The 16057-nt window shown below is 42.9% G+C and overlaps 1 protein-coding gene across 3 annotated transcripts in view; it reads left to right on the top strand.

Annotated features, from left to right (window-relative positions):
- The window catches only part of LOC126253053 (WAS/WASL-interacting protein family member 2-like), an 89250-nt gene extending 73662 nt beyond the window's left edge, over positions 1-15588 (top strand). For all 3 annotated transcript variants that reach the window (XM_049954136.1, XM_049954137.1, XM_049954138.1), the window contains exons 8-9: positions 7908-8030; positions 12221-15588. In XM_049954136.1, coding sequence (XP_049810093.1) covers positions 7908-8011 — 104 coding nt within the window. In that variant the 3' untranslated portion in view covers positions 8012-8030; positions 12221-15588. The remainder of the gene's footprint in view (positions 1-7907; positions 8031-12220) is intronic.
- The last annotated feature ends 469 nt before the right edge of the window (positions 15589-16057 follow it).

The following is a 16057-nucleotide window of genomic DNA, read 5'->3' as shown; positions in this document are numbered from 1 at the left end:
TTAATGAATCACAATCGAAATCTTTCAACTCATACAAAACCAGGTGTAAAAATTTGTGGGATTTAAATGGAATGATCATATAGACTAATTTGCAGGTAAATCAGGGGGCAGACTTCAGTTCATTGGTAAGACACTAGATGATTTAATCATTCTACAAAGTAAATTGCTTACAAAACATGAATGCAATCCATACTACATTGTTGCTCAGATATGCGGTGCCCATAACAAAAAGGAATAACAGAGAATATTAATTGTATACAAAGAATGGGTGATGCAATGAGACCTGAATTGGCAGACACCTATAATAAATGCAATATATCCCAAGTAACTTACTTACAAATTTTCGAGAATCAGTTTTGAGTGAGGAATTTAGGAATACATGTATTACAAACAGGTATATATTGCTCCCGTTGGGCTTTGTCAACTTTTTTTCTCTGTAGTATCCTTGTGTGGCACTATATAACAGAAATTTTTTTTTCTTATCTTGTCTGTCTACCATCCACCTTTCAGTTCCGTGTAGTACTATAATCCAGACAGATACTTTCAGAAAAGTCTGAGATAGAATTTATGTTGGATATCAACATATTTGTTGCTATCTGCATTTTTATCATCTTTATTTCTGCCACTGTCAGTTATTTTCCTGCCCGAGTAGTAATCTCATCTACTTGTATTGTCTCAATTCCTAATCCATTTTCTTCAGCAATACGTGGTTTAATTAGCTACATTGTATTACTGTTGTTTTACTTCAGTTGATGTTCATAATATGATTTCGTTTCAAGACAGTATCCAGTTTGCTCAAATGATTTTGCAGGTTCTGTGCTGTATCTGACAAAATTACTATGTCATTTCTAGGCCTTAAGGTATTTATTTCTTTTTCGTGAACTTGATTTCTTTTTCAAATGTCTCCCTTGATTTCCTGTACTGCTTGCTTAAAGTACAGATTGAATATAACAGAGAATAGGTTACACTTATGTTTCACTCACATCCCCCCCCCTGCGGGTTCGGGGGTTAGAATAGGCCCGCGGTATTCCTGCCTGTCGTAAGAGGCGACTAAAAGGAGTCTCAAATGTTTCGGCCTTATGTGATGGTCCCCTCTTGGGTTTGACCTCCATCTTTCTAAATTATTCCGAAGAGCGAGCCAATTGGGGAAGGGCGCCTTACATGGTGCACTGTATCCGTCGTGTATTGAGACCTTTAGCCGGCTTTTTCGTCGTTGCAATGGTGTCCCACTCGTTTTCCATCTCTTGGGCTAGGATACGTCCCTGGGTGCGATTACCACACTGCACTCTGCAGTGTTGCTTTTAACTGCGACAACGACCTTGGACGTTTTTGCACCTAAGATCCAGCACGGTAGCCAGTCCGTTGTGGTGGGGCCGCCATGTACCCTGTTGGTTGTAGCCCCCTGACAACACAGGGATCGCTCTACTGATGCCTGTGCCGTTAACTCCCCACGTATGCCAAGGAGTAGATGCCCATCTCCCTGGGGCATCAGGACTCCCGGGAATGGCCATCCTGCCAGGTGGCTATTGCTGCGGCTGGGTGGCGCCCGTGGGGAGGGCCCTTGGTCGGAGTTGGTGGCATCAGGGCGGATGACCCGCAATGAAGTGTGGTACATCATCTCTCGCTGGCGGCCAGCCACCAGCAGTCTCTAAGCGTTCGAGGGCTCATTTTAAAGCTAACGTTTATGACCCCAAATCGTTCCCATCCCTGGCCACTCCATGGGAGGAATGAAAGGCAATGACTGACAGTGACGTCTATTCGCCCAGGTATCTTGTCTGTACCAGAGCTGATGGTGACTCGTTTCTATCTGTGAAGCCTCAGTTCTTTGTAGAGCATGTAGAGGACAAGTTTGGGGAGGTGGAGGGCTTGTCCAAAATGCGCTCTGGGTCAGTTTTGATAAAAATGGCATCCTCTGCCCAGTCACGCAGGTTACTTGCTTGTGACAAGTTGGGGGATGTTCACGTTACCATCACCCCACATAAGAGTTTAAATATGGTCCAGGGTGTTATTTTCCATAGGGACCTCCTTTTGCAGTCTGATGACGAGCTGCGTGCCAATTTAGAGCGCCAAGGTGTACACTTCGTCCGGCGTGTTCATCGGGGTCCGAGGGACAATCAGGTAGCTACCGGTGCCTTCATCTTGGCCTTCGAAGGTGATACCTTACCAGAGAAGGTCAAGGTGATGGTCTACAGGTGTGACGTCAAACCCTATATCCCTCCCCCGATGCAGTGCTTTAAGTGCTGGAAGTTCGGTCACATGTCCTCTCGCTGTACTTCTAGCCTCACATGTCGAGATTGTGGACGCCCATCTCATCCCGATACTCCATGTGCTCCGCCTCCCGTCTGTGTCAACTGTGGAGAGCCTCATTCCCCTTGCTCGCCGGACTGCAGTATCTTACAGAAAGAACGCAAAATCATGGAATTGAACGGCTACATCCCGTGCGCATGATGTCGTCTTATACCTCCACTGTCACTCCTGCTCCAGCTCCTTCAGCTGCAAGATACACAGTCAGCTCTCAGAGTCAGAGGACCTCACCTGCCCCCTTGACGATGGGGGCCCCTTCTCTCGCTGTTGCTCCCACACCATCTACCTTGGGAGCAGCACCCACTAAACCACCGGGGACACCAGTCCCCACTTCTAAGCCGGAGAAGTGTAAGTCTTCTTCGGCTTCTCTCGCTCGGAAGGGATCCCTTGGGTCACTCCCTTCCCAGGTTCCTACCAGCAGCACAGCAGACACCAACCAGTGGCTGAAGAAGCCACAGGTCGCTGGTCGATGGGCTTCGCGATCCTCTTCGGTCCCAGAGACTGACTCCGATAAGCCCTCTCAACAACGGCAACCAAAGGAACAGCGAGAGAAAATGACTTTGAAGACCCGTAAGTCCAAGACACCTGCGGTGGCACCTACTCCACCGCTACCTAAAAGCTCTGTGTCTGAGGATGAGGTGGAGATCCTTGCGTCCGCTGAGGACCTCGATCTCACCGATCCCTCAGACGCAATGGATGGCACTTGCACGGGTGCTCCATCGGAGGCAGCAGGTGACCCAGCGGCGTAATCTGCCTTCCCAGTCCCGTCACGCCTTTCTCCGCAATGGACAATACCATCCTCCAGTGGAACTGCAGCGGTTTCTTCCACCATCTAGCTGAGCTCCGCCAACTTATCAGCCTTCACCCTTTCTTCTGCATTGCTCTTCAGGAAACTTGGTTTCCAGCAATGCGAACCCCCGCCCTCCGTGGCTATCGGGGTTATTATAAGAACCGAGCAGCATATGAAAGGGTGTCTGGTGGCGTCTGCCTCTATGTCCTTCACACTCTGCACAGCGAGTCTGTCCCTCTCCAAACACCTTTAGAGGCTGTCGCTGTTCGGGTGTGGACGCCACAGGCTGTTACTGTCTGCAGTCTTTACCTTCCACCGGATGGTGATGTCTCGCAGCATGTCCTGGCTGCGCTGATAGCCCAATTGCCGCCTCCTTTCTTGCTATTGGGCGACTTCAACGCCCATAACCCTCTGTGGGGTGGGTCAGTGGCAACAGGTCGAGGTGCCACCGTTGAGCATTTATTGTCGCAGCTCAATCTCTCGATTTTAAATGATGGTGCCTTCACACACTTCAGTGTGGCGCATGGCACATACTCCGCCATTGACCTTTCAATCTGTAGCCCTAGCCTCTTACCGTCTGTCCAATGGAGTGTGCATGACGACCTGTGTGGTAGTGACCACTTTCCGATCTTTCTGTCACTACCACTGCGTCACTCTTCTGGGCGCCCTAGCAGATGGGTTATGAATAAGGCTGACTGGAACTTGTTCTCCTCCACTGCCGCTCTTGAGCCTCTCTCTAATGATGACATTGATGCGGTGGTTCAATCGGTCACCACCGGCATCGTTACTGCCGCCGAATCTGCCATTCCCCGTTCCTCTGGGTCCCCTCGGCGGCGGACTGTGCCTTGGTGGTTGCCTGAGATCGCTACAGCGATTAAAGATCGCCGGCGGGCGCTCCAGTGTCACAAGCGACATCCCTGCATTGAACACCTCATCACCTTCAAACGGCTGCGTGCGCGGGCCCGCCGCCTTATCCGCCAAAGCAAGCAGGAGTGCTGGGAGCGGTATGTGTCCACCATTGGCCTCCATGTCTCTCCATCGCAGGTCTGGGCCAAGATCCGACGCCTCTATGGCTATCGGACCCCTGTCAGCGCCCCTGCGCTCTCACTGAATGGATCAGTTTGTACAGACTCCGGCAAAATTGCGAACAGCTTGGCAGAGCATTTTACTCTTAGTTCCGCTTCTTCCAATTACCCACTGGCCTTCCGCTCCATTAAAGAGCGGATCGAACGTCGGGGCCTTTCGTTTCGCACCCACCACCCAGAATCGTACAATGTTCCATTCAGTGAGTGGGAATTTCGCAGTGCCCTAGCCGCTTGCCCTGATACCGCTCCTGGGCCAAATGGCATCCACTGTCAGATGCTGAAACACCTTTCAGTGGACTGCCAGCGGCGCCTCCTCGATCTTTACAACCGTCTTTGGGTTGAGGGGGAGTTTCCGTCGCAATGGCGGGAAAGCATTGTCATCCCCGTTTTGAAACATGGAAAGAACCCTCTGGAGGTGGACAGCTACCGTCCCATTAGCCTCACCAGCGTTCTTTGCAAGTTGCTTGAACGGATGGTGAGCCGGCGCTTGAATTGGGTACTGGAGTTTCGGGGCCTTCTGGCTCCGTCTCAGGGCGGGTTCTGTAAACGCCGCTCCTCCACCGACAATCTGGTGAGCCTGGAGTCGGCCATCCGTACTGCCTTTGCCCGCCGTCATCACCTGGTCGCTGTCTTTTTCGACATGCGGAAGGCGTACGATACGACATGGCGTCATCGCACCCTTTCTACGCTTCATGGATGGGGTCTTCGGGGTCCTCTGCTGATTTTTATCCGCAATTTTCTGTCGTATCGTACCTTCCGAGTGCAAGTCGCGGCCTCATATAGTTCCTCCCACGTCCAGGAGAACGGTGTGCCACACTGTTCTGTTTTAAGTGTCTGCCTGTTTTTAATAGCCATTAACGGGCTCGCTGCGGCCGTGGGAAATTCTGTCTCCGCTTCCCTGTATGCTGACGACTTCTGCCTTTACTACAGCTCTACTGGCATTGCAGCTGTTGAATGTCAGCTACAGGGTGCTATCCGCAAGGCGCAGTCTTGGGCTGTAGCTCATGGGTTCCAGTTTTCGGCAGCCAAGACCTGCGTTATGCATTTCTGCCGGCGACGTACTGTCCACCCGGAGCCGCAGCTTTCTCTTAACGGCGAACTTCTTTCAGTGGTGGAATCACACAGGTTTTTCGGGGTGGTTTTTGATGCCCGGTTGACTTGGCTGCCTCATATCCGGCAGCTCAAACAGGTGTGTTGGCGGCATCTCGATGCTCTGCGATGTTTGAGCCACACCCGCTGGGGTGCCGACCGATCCACCCTGTTCCGGCTATACCAGGCGTTAATCCAGTCTCGTCTGGATTATGGGAGCCTGGCTTATGGCTCAGCTTCCCCATCTGCGTTGCGGGTGCTGGACCCAATCCTCCATACCGGGATACGGCTTGCCACTGGTGCTTTCCGCACCAGCCCTGTGGACAGCATACTAGTGGAGGCAGGTGTCCCTCCACTGCGGTTACGACGCCAACAATTACTGGCTGCTTATGCTGCCCATGTTTTTAGCTTGCCCGGGCATCCAAATTACCGTGTCCTGTTCCCACAGTCAGTCGTCCATCTGCCAGACCGTCGACCCCGGTCGGGTTGTCCGATCGCCGTACGCGTCAAGGAGCTTCTCTCCAGACTTGGGTTTTTCCCTGTTCCACCTCCTTTCCGGGCACCTCTGTGTACACCCCCGTGGTGTGTTCCTCGCCCTTGCCTTCGGTTCGACTTGGCACAGGGCTCGAAGGACTCAGTCCCTCCAGAGGCCTTCCGCCGCCACTTTTATTCCATCCTGGCCACGTATCAGGGCTCTGGAATTGTTTACACTTACGGTTCGATGGTTGCTGGTCGTGTCGGGTATGCGCTAACTCTAGGGGACCATTCCGAACAACGTTCCTTGCCGGATGGCTGCAGCGTTTACACTGCTGAGCTGGTCGCCATCTTTCGTACCCTGCTCAGGTGAGTCCTTCGTTATCTGTAGCGATTCCCTGAGCAGTTTACGAGCTCTCGACCAGTGTTTTCCTCGTTCTCGTCTGGTGATAGCTATCCGTGAGTCCCTACATACTCTTGCGCGTTGCGGCCGCTCTGTGGTCTTTGTGTGGACCCCCGGTCACGTCGGTATCCCGGGCAATGAACGTGTTGACCGCCTGGCCAAACAGGCCACCAGTGAACCCACCCTGGACATTGGCCTCCCGGAGACTGATTTGCGGGCAGTCTTCCGCCGCGAAGTTCTCTCGCTTTGGGACACTGAATGGCGCAATCTGCCCACGCCAAACTAACTCCGTTCTCTCAAGGCAACGACGCGTGTGTGGCAGTCATCCATGCGAGCCACTCGCAGAGATTCGGTTGTTCTTTGTCGGCTCCGCATTGGCCACACCCGACTGTCTCACAGTTATTTATTGCGTCGTGAGGACCCGCCTCTCTGTCGCTGTGGGGCGGTTTTGACGGTGGTGCACATTTTATTAACTTGTCCGCTTTTAACTGTGCTCAGGCAGACATTTGCGCTGCCTGATACGCTCCCTGCCCTTTTACTAGATGACTCTGCCATGGTGGACTTAGCTTTGCATTTTATTCGGGCAGGGGGTTTTTATAGTTTAATCTGAGTGTTTATGTTTTTTAGTGTTGATTCTGGCTTTTAGCCTCTGATTTTAAACTGAGTTTTTAATGTGTTCTTGGTGGTTGGCTTTTCCTCTTTTTTTTCTCTCTGGTCGGCCAACCACCGTCACACTCTGTGTGTTTTAATTTGTTTTGTCTGATCTCTGTCGGAGTCTTTCTCGTCCTGTGTCGTCTGACGTCTTTCCTGCTGTTCGTTTTTTATTCTCTTTGGGCGGTTTTAATTTTTTGGAAAAAGGGACCGATGACCATCGCAGTCTGGTCCCTTTAATCCCACAAACCAACCAACCAACCAACCACTCACATCCCAAGTACTGCTTCTGTTTCATGTCTGTCAACTCTTAGAACTGCAGTTTCATTTCTGTACAAGTTTTGCTTTTTGTATTTTATCTGTGCCACCTTCAGTATTTCAAAGAGCTTACTCCAGTTAACGTTGTTAAAAACTTTTTCTAATAAAGGAGGATGCGCAGTTGTGAATGTTGCTGAATTTTCTCATAGGTTTGGCATTGGACAAGATAAGTTTGCCATTAGAGGAACATTCAAACATTAATAGTGTCATTTATTATTTAACTCAGTTTGAACAAAACAGATGTACAAAATTGTTGAGGCTTTCGTGACTTTGTTGATGTATTGCCTGTTGAGTTCTGTTCTGGGTTCTTCAGCTGATATTTTGCCATCACATGTGGCTGGAATTTTAGGATGAACCTTTGATAATCCTAGCCACTCGTGCTGGCAAAACATCGGCAAAATTGTGAAACAAACATCAGCCGAAGTACCTGATACAGAAGCCAACAGGCAATACATGAGAAAGGGGTGTTTTCCTCAGAGAAGCAAAAAACTGTACATAGGAACATTCTCCTGGAAAGTAAGTGGGAAATTTTCCTTGGGGGAACGAACTATTACTTCTATAGGTCATTATTCCTTTGTGTTCATGAATTTTTTGACAGTATTTTCATGATAAGTTAAGATTTGTATTTTAGATACTTTTGCACTCTAAAAATGTCTGTAAAGCATTCACAGCATTGTAGTCAATAGTTTCTCTCTTGTTTCCTTTTTTTCTATTTCTTTTCTTATTTTTACACCTACCTTCTGTGTTGCATGTGTGTTTTAACACTAATTAGTGTGTCATTTTGTCATTCCAGTGTTGAAGCAGCAAGCTTCGTTTTCAGCAAAGCAGCAAGCACCACTACCACCCATGTTGCAGATTGGCAATAAAATGTGGGCAAATGATAGTTCCACATGTTAATCTTGACTAGAAGTAACAGGTCTGTAGTAAAACTATACTTCAATGATACTCAGAAAAATACAGGCTGAATGTTCAGTGGAGCAAATTGTTTTAGTAGACACTTGATTCTCTGTCCTACTCTTCGTTGTAGCTGCTGTTTTTTGAGATGAAGGCATTTCAAAGAGAGGAGCAGATTTCATGCTTTTTTAAATAGTGAGAACTGTGCTGTAGACATACACTTCACATGCTGATACTTACATTTGAATGTTTCATTAGATTGGTTAGAAAGGCAAGAAGAATTGCCAACAAGTGAGAGGATTTCATGTGCCATATGTTCCAAAACTGAGTCTGTCATTTAAGTGCTCTATGGTATTTATTGCTATTTTAACAAAAATCATCCCCATTGCATATAAATGTGTGAAGGCACAAAATATTCTGTTGAATAAGGTTGAAATAGCACTGGCCATATGCATGTGTCAAATGAAAACTTCAAGCAAGTATGAGAAGCGTATACTGGTTGTTTTGCCAAATCTGGCCAGATTCAAATAACCTTCTGTGTGTTTACACTAAAAAGATCAGCAGTACTTCACTGAAACCATTCCTAGATGATGGTTCAGCATGGCCGGTGATGTACTAGCTCACTAGATTATACCCCAATCAGTTTGTGTGTATGGAGTTATGCAAAAGGTGTTCATAGATTTCAAGCCAGCTTCACTGAAAGAAATGGTATGTCTTACACTGAAGCACCAGACAAACAGCTGTAGGCATGCTTATTTAAATAGAGAGAGATGTAAACAGGCTGCTACAGTGGCAGGCTATTAAGATTTAAGAGAGTTTGAAAGTGGTGTTACAGTTGGTGCATGAGCGATGGGACTGTATCTCCAAGGTAGCGATGAAGTGGCGATTTTCCCATACAGCAATTTCATGAGTTTACCGTGAATATCAGGAATCCACTAAAACATCAAATTTCCTACATCGCTGCAGCCAGAAAAAGATCCTGCAAGAACAGGACCAATGAAGACTGAAGAGAATCATTCAGCGTGACAGAAGCATAACCCTTCCACAGTTTGCTGCAGATTTCAGTGCTGAGTCGTCAGCAATTGTCAGTGTGCGAACCATTCAGCGAAACATCATCGATATGGATTTTCGGAGCTGAAGGCCCATACATGTACCTTGGGATGACTGCACGACACAAAGATTTACGCCTCGCCTGCGCCTATCAACACCGACATTGGACTTTTGATGACTGGAAACATGTTGCCAGGACGGATGAGTGCCATTCCAAATTGTATCGAGCAGATGGATGTGCACGGTTTGGAGACAACCTCATGAATCCATGGACCCTGCATGTCAGCAGGGGACTGTTCAAGATGGTGGAGGCTCTGTAACGGTGTGAGGCTTGTGCAGTTGGAGTGATGACCCCTGATATGACTCTGACATGTGACACAATTCTGTCGGATCACCTGCATCCATTCATGTCCATTGTGCATTCCAACAGACTTGGGCAATTCCAGGAGGACAATTCAATGCCCCAAATGTACAGAATTGCTTTAGAGTGGCTCCAGGAACACTCTTCTGAGTTTAAACACTACCACTGGCCACCACTCTAGTGGCATGAGCGTTATTGAGCATATCTGGGATGCCTTGCAACTCGCTGTTCAGAAGAGATCTCTGCCACGATGTTAGGCAGGTGTACTAGTTTCTTTGGCTCTTTATTGTATGAGAACTATTCTGACTTGCATGACCTACAGCCATTTTGCAGGTGTATGACAGAGTATACAATAAACCAATAAGGACAAAAATGTAGCCCTTCTGTCAGTGACAAGTAATTAATATCCTTATTGTGTATACATTGACTGCAATAAATTAAAAAAGTCTGCCCTTTCATTTTGGAAGACCTCATATGTATTTATTTTGAAGAAGAGAAGATAATAAATAACAGTGTATTGAGTGTACTGTGATGACAAAGTGAGATCATCTCAGCCTGGCACAGATGCAACATCAATATCAAGGAAATATTGGTTTGTTATTTGTTGCATAATGTCATGAGTAAAGTGTCAGCTTGATTGGCAGAGCAGCTTTGTTTATAAGGCTATTTGTAGTAGTCATTTTGGGTGTGTTCCATCCAAATAAATAAACTAGAATAATTTGCTGTTGTAATAATATGTTTCGGATAAATCAAGTGGAAATTCTTCCAAAATTGAAGAAGATTTATGAAAAGTTTGGTCTTTCATTTTAAACGATTAAGAAGTGGCGGACTGAATTCAAATGTAGTGCAGTGTGGTATTGGGTGTAAAAATAGCTTGCATAACAGACTTGTCAGAGGAAAGAGTACTTGTATGTTTTTAACTACCGGTAGAGGAAAACTCTAAGGGTGTTGCATTTGTTGAATATTAACAAAAAAATAAATAAATAAATTTCTCAGCAATATTAGCCTATTAGCCTTGTATAACTAATGCAACCTATCTGATTTTCTGCATCAGTTTGTTAATGTAGATGAGATTTGGATTCAGCACAGAAATAAGTAGCAATCAAATGAGTGGGTGAAATTGGTTGCTCAGTGCAAAGAAAGGTGTTGCCGATTTCAGCTTCCAGTTACAGTTACATCCATTATTTTGTGGGGTGGAAGGGTATTTTCTTATTGATTACTTTGCATTTGCCCTGTAAGTAGGAAAGCCAAGGTATTTTTAAGTTCAATTATTGGGACATAGACATACTCCACAGATTTGACACCCTCTGACTTCCACCAATTCACACCCTAAAGTAATTAGTAACTGGAAAAAATTTGGAATTCAGTCAAGACGTAATGGCTGCCATACATGGATACTTTGAGCATACTTCTCAGAATCATACTTTACAAATGGTATCTACATGTACATAAATATTCCGCAAGCCACTCTATGCTGCATGGCGGAGGGTTCCCGGTACAGCCCTTCCTGTTTCACTCGCTAATAGAGCAACAGAGAAACAACTGTCTGTATTCCTCTGTATGAGCCCTAATTTCTCATATCTTATCTTCGTGGTCCTTGTGCACAACGTATGTTGGCAGCAGTAGAATCTTTCCACAGTCAGCTTCAAATGCTGGTTCTCTAAATTTTCTCAGTACTGTTTCAAGAAAAGAACAGCGCCTTCCCTCCAGGAATTCCCATTTGAGTTCTCAAAGCATCTCCATAACACTTAAGTGTTGTTCGAACCTACCAGTAACAAATCTAGCAGCCTGCCTCTGAATTGCTTCGATGTCTGCATCCAATCCAATTACTGGCAAAACAAAGGACGTAGCTTCCTAGCAAGAGTACATTCATAAGAAAATTCTTTTTTTTACTTAGAAAAGTAGGCTTTTATTGCCAGCACAAGTTTTTCTGACCATTTAGTGACATAAGTGACCATAAATAGTTGAACATGGATACATAATGTATTCTGTAAATGGAACATGGAATGAGAAAGTTACGTAATATGTACATAGTGAAGAACAGTATCCTTGTGCTATCAACTTTTATTCCATAATATATTAATGATAGATCATAGAAGTCATGGTTTGGTGAGATTTATGAAGCACTTTTTTGAGGCTGTGATAGAAATCAGTTTGTTACTTAAGTGACTTGTGATATTACAGAAGTAAAACTCTGATAGGTTAAAGATTGATTCACACATCATAGAACAGAAAGGAACATTAAAACATTGATAGTGTGTTTCTAATGGCAGCATTTACACAGACTGTTAACAAGACAGAATGAAAGTCACTGTCAAGAATTATATGTAAGAAAGTGCTGATGTTGACAAGCGACAGACAGCAATGTGTATTAACATTGGAAGTTAACATAACCTTGCGGCACTCACTCATGTTGCAGTAGTACTGGATTTTATGTCTGCATGATCTTTAGTCCTTGCTTTGTTTTTGTGACATATTGTGAATGTACACGATGATATTGGATATTTTCTTGAGAGAGTTTTCTCACAAAAGAGAACAAATATGTGAGAGCAAAAATATGTTCATGATTGATAATATCTGGACAAAGGAGAAAACTTGCACAATGCATAAATAAGAACTTAATACATTAAAGGGTTTTCATTAAAATGCCTTTTTGAATAACAAAATACTTGGCTTTAGTGAATGTGAAAAATACAGGGTCTTTAATATAATAATAAAATTTCACTACTGCTCTTCCTTCCCCTTCATCCTCTCCCAGTCCATTCTCAAATCTGTTTTAACTATTACTTTTCTCTTTCCAGTATTGAATGAGGCAGCAGCATCATAGTCTCTTTCAGAAGGGATTCTTTGGAAGTGCTGTTCGCTGCTTTCCTTTTTCTAAAAATCAGAAGCTGGTGTCATTATACTTCCATGGTGCTTTAATCCCAGGAGACTGCAAACTTTGAAGAATGTTATAATTATGTTTTGTGTTTTTTTCTGGCTGTGGTTAAACTGCATTCGTTATTAATGCCATTGAGAGCAAGCACAAAAGTATGTTTAAATGTGACCTCATTTTGGCTCATCCTGTATAGTGGCTATGTGTTAACTGAAAGACTGACTGTTGTTTCTCTCTGTATCAAAGTATATATACATATATATAAATAGCAAAGCAGTTGTTCACTGTTTAGTGCTTTGGTTTAATACGTAGTGAGAATATAGCAGTTTGCTGTTTATTAAATTGAAACTCTATATTTTAAAATGACAGATGACTATATGTTATTCGTATTAGAACAGCATTGTTGTCGTCTACACAAAAATGCTGAACAAGTTTTGGAAAAAAGAGTTTGGATTAACTTTTAATTGTTTACTTTACTATTAGTTAACAGTAATTGCTGTTTTCCAAAAGAAGAAATGTTGAAGTTTACTTTATAGTATTGTTGTATTTAATTGTTTATTAACTTATTTTTTTCAAGTGTAAAATATGTTTGTGCCTTTTGGTCCACATATTTACCTGCAATCTGCTGCAGTTTAAGCAGCCAGCTGTGGTGTACAGTGCTTTAAAGTTGTTGAAGTTGATCTGATATCTCTTTCAAAATGTATTAATTTTTTTTAGTTCACTTGAACTGTATAATCTGATAAAGCCACTATATTTGCTTATAAATTGCCCACTAGAGTATTTGAAAAATTACTAATTCTTCTAAGAAACAAATAAATATTTTGTGCTTACATTACAGATTGCACATGTTGGAGGCTATGCAGTGTTATATATGTTGAAATTAATAAAAGCGGTATAGGTGAATGTCATCATATGTAGTTCCACCAGTAAAACATGCGTGCATACTTCAGTAGGTGATATTTTACAGAGAAAGTTGGTGATCATAAATTACATAAATTAATGTGTGTTCCACCTGGTATTCTTATGACACAAGCTCTCTGAAGTTTCGCTGTATTTTATAAGGTTGACGAAGATGGCCCACATACACGTGCTGCGTTGAAGTTTCAGGCACAGCCTTCACTGACAAATAATCCTTATCAATAAAATGAGTAGTAATTTGCATTAAAGTGAAACTGAAAAAGAAGGGGGTGGGGGTGGGTTGAAAATGCATTATAATAACTTCCAAGTTAGTGAAATCAGTACGTGTTCTGAAAAAATCAATAAAATTTTTCTTGCAATTTTATAGTCATGTTCTACTGTCAGTTGATAACAGCATTTTGAATTTGTCAGTTGCCTAATAAAAACTTTTTGGAGTTGTTTTTTGTATGGGATACTGTCTAACAGAGAGAAAGACAGGTGTGAAGATGCTAGTGGGTCAAAAATGTAATGATTGTATGGTGTTATTGGCCAGGAGATCCAGGTTGGAGTTGCTCAGCCACCTGGTGCGCTAATGGGTGAATGTAAAAACTTTACATCACATGCATTGAAGTCTTGTGTATACACACACACAAACAAACAAAATTAACCCACTAATTATAGTGTCAAGTCTCATAAGGAGTTTGGTGACAAGAGCAGTCAAAGTGGGTCTGAAGAGAAGAAAAAATAAGATGCTGCAAGAGTGAGAACATCTATTGAAATGATGATTGTTTCCAAAACAGTATTGATAACATACAAGTACTGTCAGTTTTTTTGCTGCCTTCTTTGTTGAATTATCTGTTTCTCTTGAGATTGTTTAGATAGTTCCTCTGTCTTTTCAGAACTTTGTTTATGGCAGATGATAAACTATGTACCAAATGTGTTATTATTGACAGCACTTCCAGTTGATATTTTTAAGGGATGGTGGATTATAAGATCGTTTGCTTTGGTGATGGCTTGTTTCCTTTGTAGTATTCCTTTTTGTATTTGTGTTGCAGTTTGAGTTTACTTCCCTAGCACAACTGTGAATTACCGTAACTGTACTGTTTCATTCATATCTCGTAACAGTGAACTATGCATTCATTATTTGGTGTCAGAAATAATTATTTGCTGTCACTAAATTTATCTGAGCAGTTTCGTGTATGATGTTCCCTTACAGTTTAACAATTTCAAGCAATTTAGAAAAGCACAAAGAAACAGAACTGAAATTGTTTTTCAAATATCATCTCTCAGACATCTATTTTAAATGGATAGAACAGAGTGCAAAAACTTAGGCTGCTGAAGATAATGTGTGGGTGACAGGAAAAAGTAGTTTGTTCCAGCAACCAATTAGCTCCCCCTAATGAAAGTGCAGCGTGCTCCTGATGTTCAGTATTTGTTAAGGCTCTCCAGCGCCTCCCTAAATTTACACATTCCTTATGTCATGTTTTAACTATAATGAATGTTGCTTTATCCTCACAATTACAATGTCACCAATATTGTCGAAACTGCTATTATCTTTTGATACTCTTTGCAGTAGCAATTGAGTACCTAAATCAAGGTGAATAATTTAGTATCATTCTCAGCTTAGCCTGTGACCAGTTGTGGAATTGGTTCAACCTTAACCATGAAGAAGGCACTTCACACTATTATTAACAGTGAATTGTTTGGATTTCCTTTTTCCTAACTTATTTTCCCTTTGTCTCCTTCGCGTAACACAATTTTGCACTTCACTTGTTGGTAGACATCAGATGAAGATATGTCCTATTTTGGTCATTGTATTTGCTGTAGTATCTGCAGCTGTAACTTCCTATAATGAGGATAAGGAAGGTAAATTCACAAATTACTTGCAACACATATTTTCTAGTGTGATCAGACTTGTGTAGGACATCAGCACATCATATCGCTTTTTATTCATTCAGTTTTAAATTAAAATGTACAATACCACTGAGGAAAGAAACCAAGTCCAAAGCAGTGACTGGATATCTGGCCTTATAAAAAAAGTTGAGGAATAATGTGGACCATTAGGAACACAGAAATTTGTTTCCTGAATTACCAACTTGTATGGATTTCAATGGAAATAATTGCATAACGCACTTTGTATCTTCCAGCTACTGTTGTCCTGTCAGTTATTAATGTAATGGCAACCAGGCTGTCACTGTTAACCTAGTCACTATATTTTGGCAGTGACTAATTTTAATGGAAGGATGTTAGACCTTATGTTAATAACCCAATCCCAGTGCCTAACGTGCACAGAACTATGTATTATAAAAGTCTTGTAAATAATTGTATAAAGAAAACAGAAATGCAAATGCAACTTATTGTATGTGTTTAAAAATAAAATTATTTTTATCCTCTGAACACTGTAATGATTGAACTGCATGCCCTATTTATTTCATAAAATTATAACATTTCCAATAGAAGCTCTGCAAGTCCTTTTTAACTAAACTGTTTTATATAACAGAATAATGAATTCAAATAGGAAAACATCAGGACAACTCTCTTGATGATGATGATGATGATGATGATGATGATGAAGATGATGATAACACAAACACCCAGTTTCTGGGCAGAGAAAATCCCCAACGCGGGATCCCGTGATCTTATCTTTGTTATCCATCATATTTGTATATCAACAAGTATATGCATCGGGAGTTGAGGTGGCCAATAAATATAATCGAACATCTGCAAAAAGATAACTCAAGTTTATTTAGGCTGCATACACTTAATAACAGAGATATGTATAACTTTGAGTGCTGTATATTGTTCTGTGTTGCTGAGTATATACAAAGAAAGTTCTTGATTGTAACAAATAGTACATCACTGAATA

The sequence above is a fragment of the Schistocerca nitens genome, chromosome 4 (assembly GCF_023898315.1).
Source record: "Schistocerca nitens isolate TAMUIC-IGC-003100 chromosome 4, iqSchNite1.1, whole genome shotgun sequence".
NCBI lineage: Eukaryota > Metazoa > Arthropoda > Insecta > Orthoptera > Acrididae > Schistocerca > Schistocerca nitens.
This window is presented reverse-complemented; position numbering and strand designations above follow the sequence as displayed.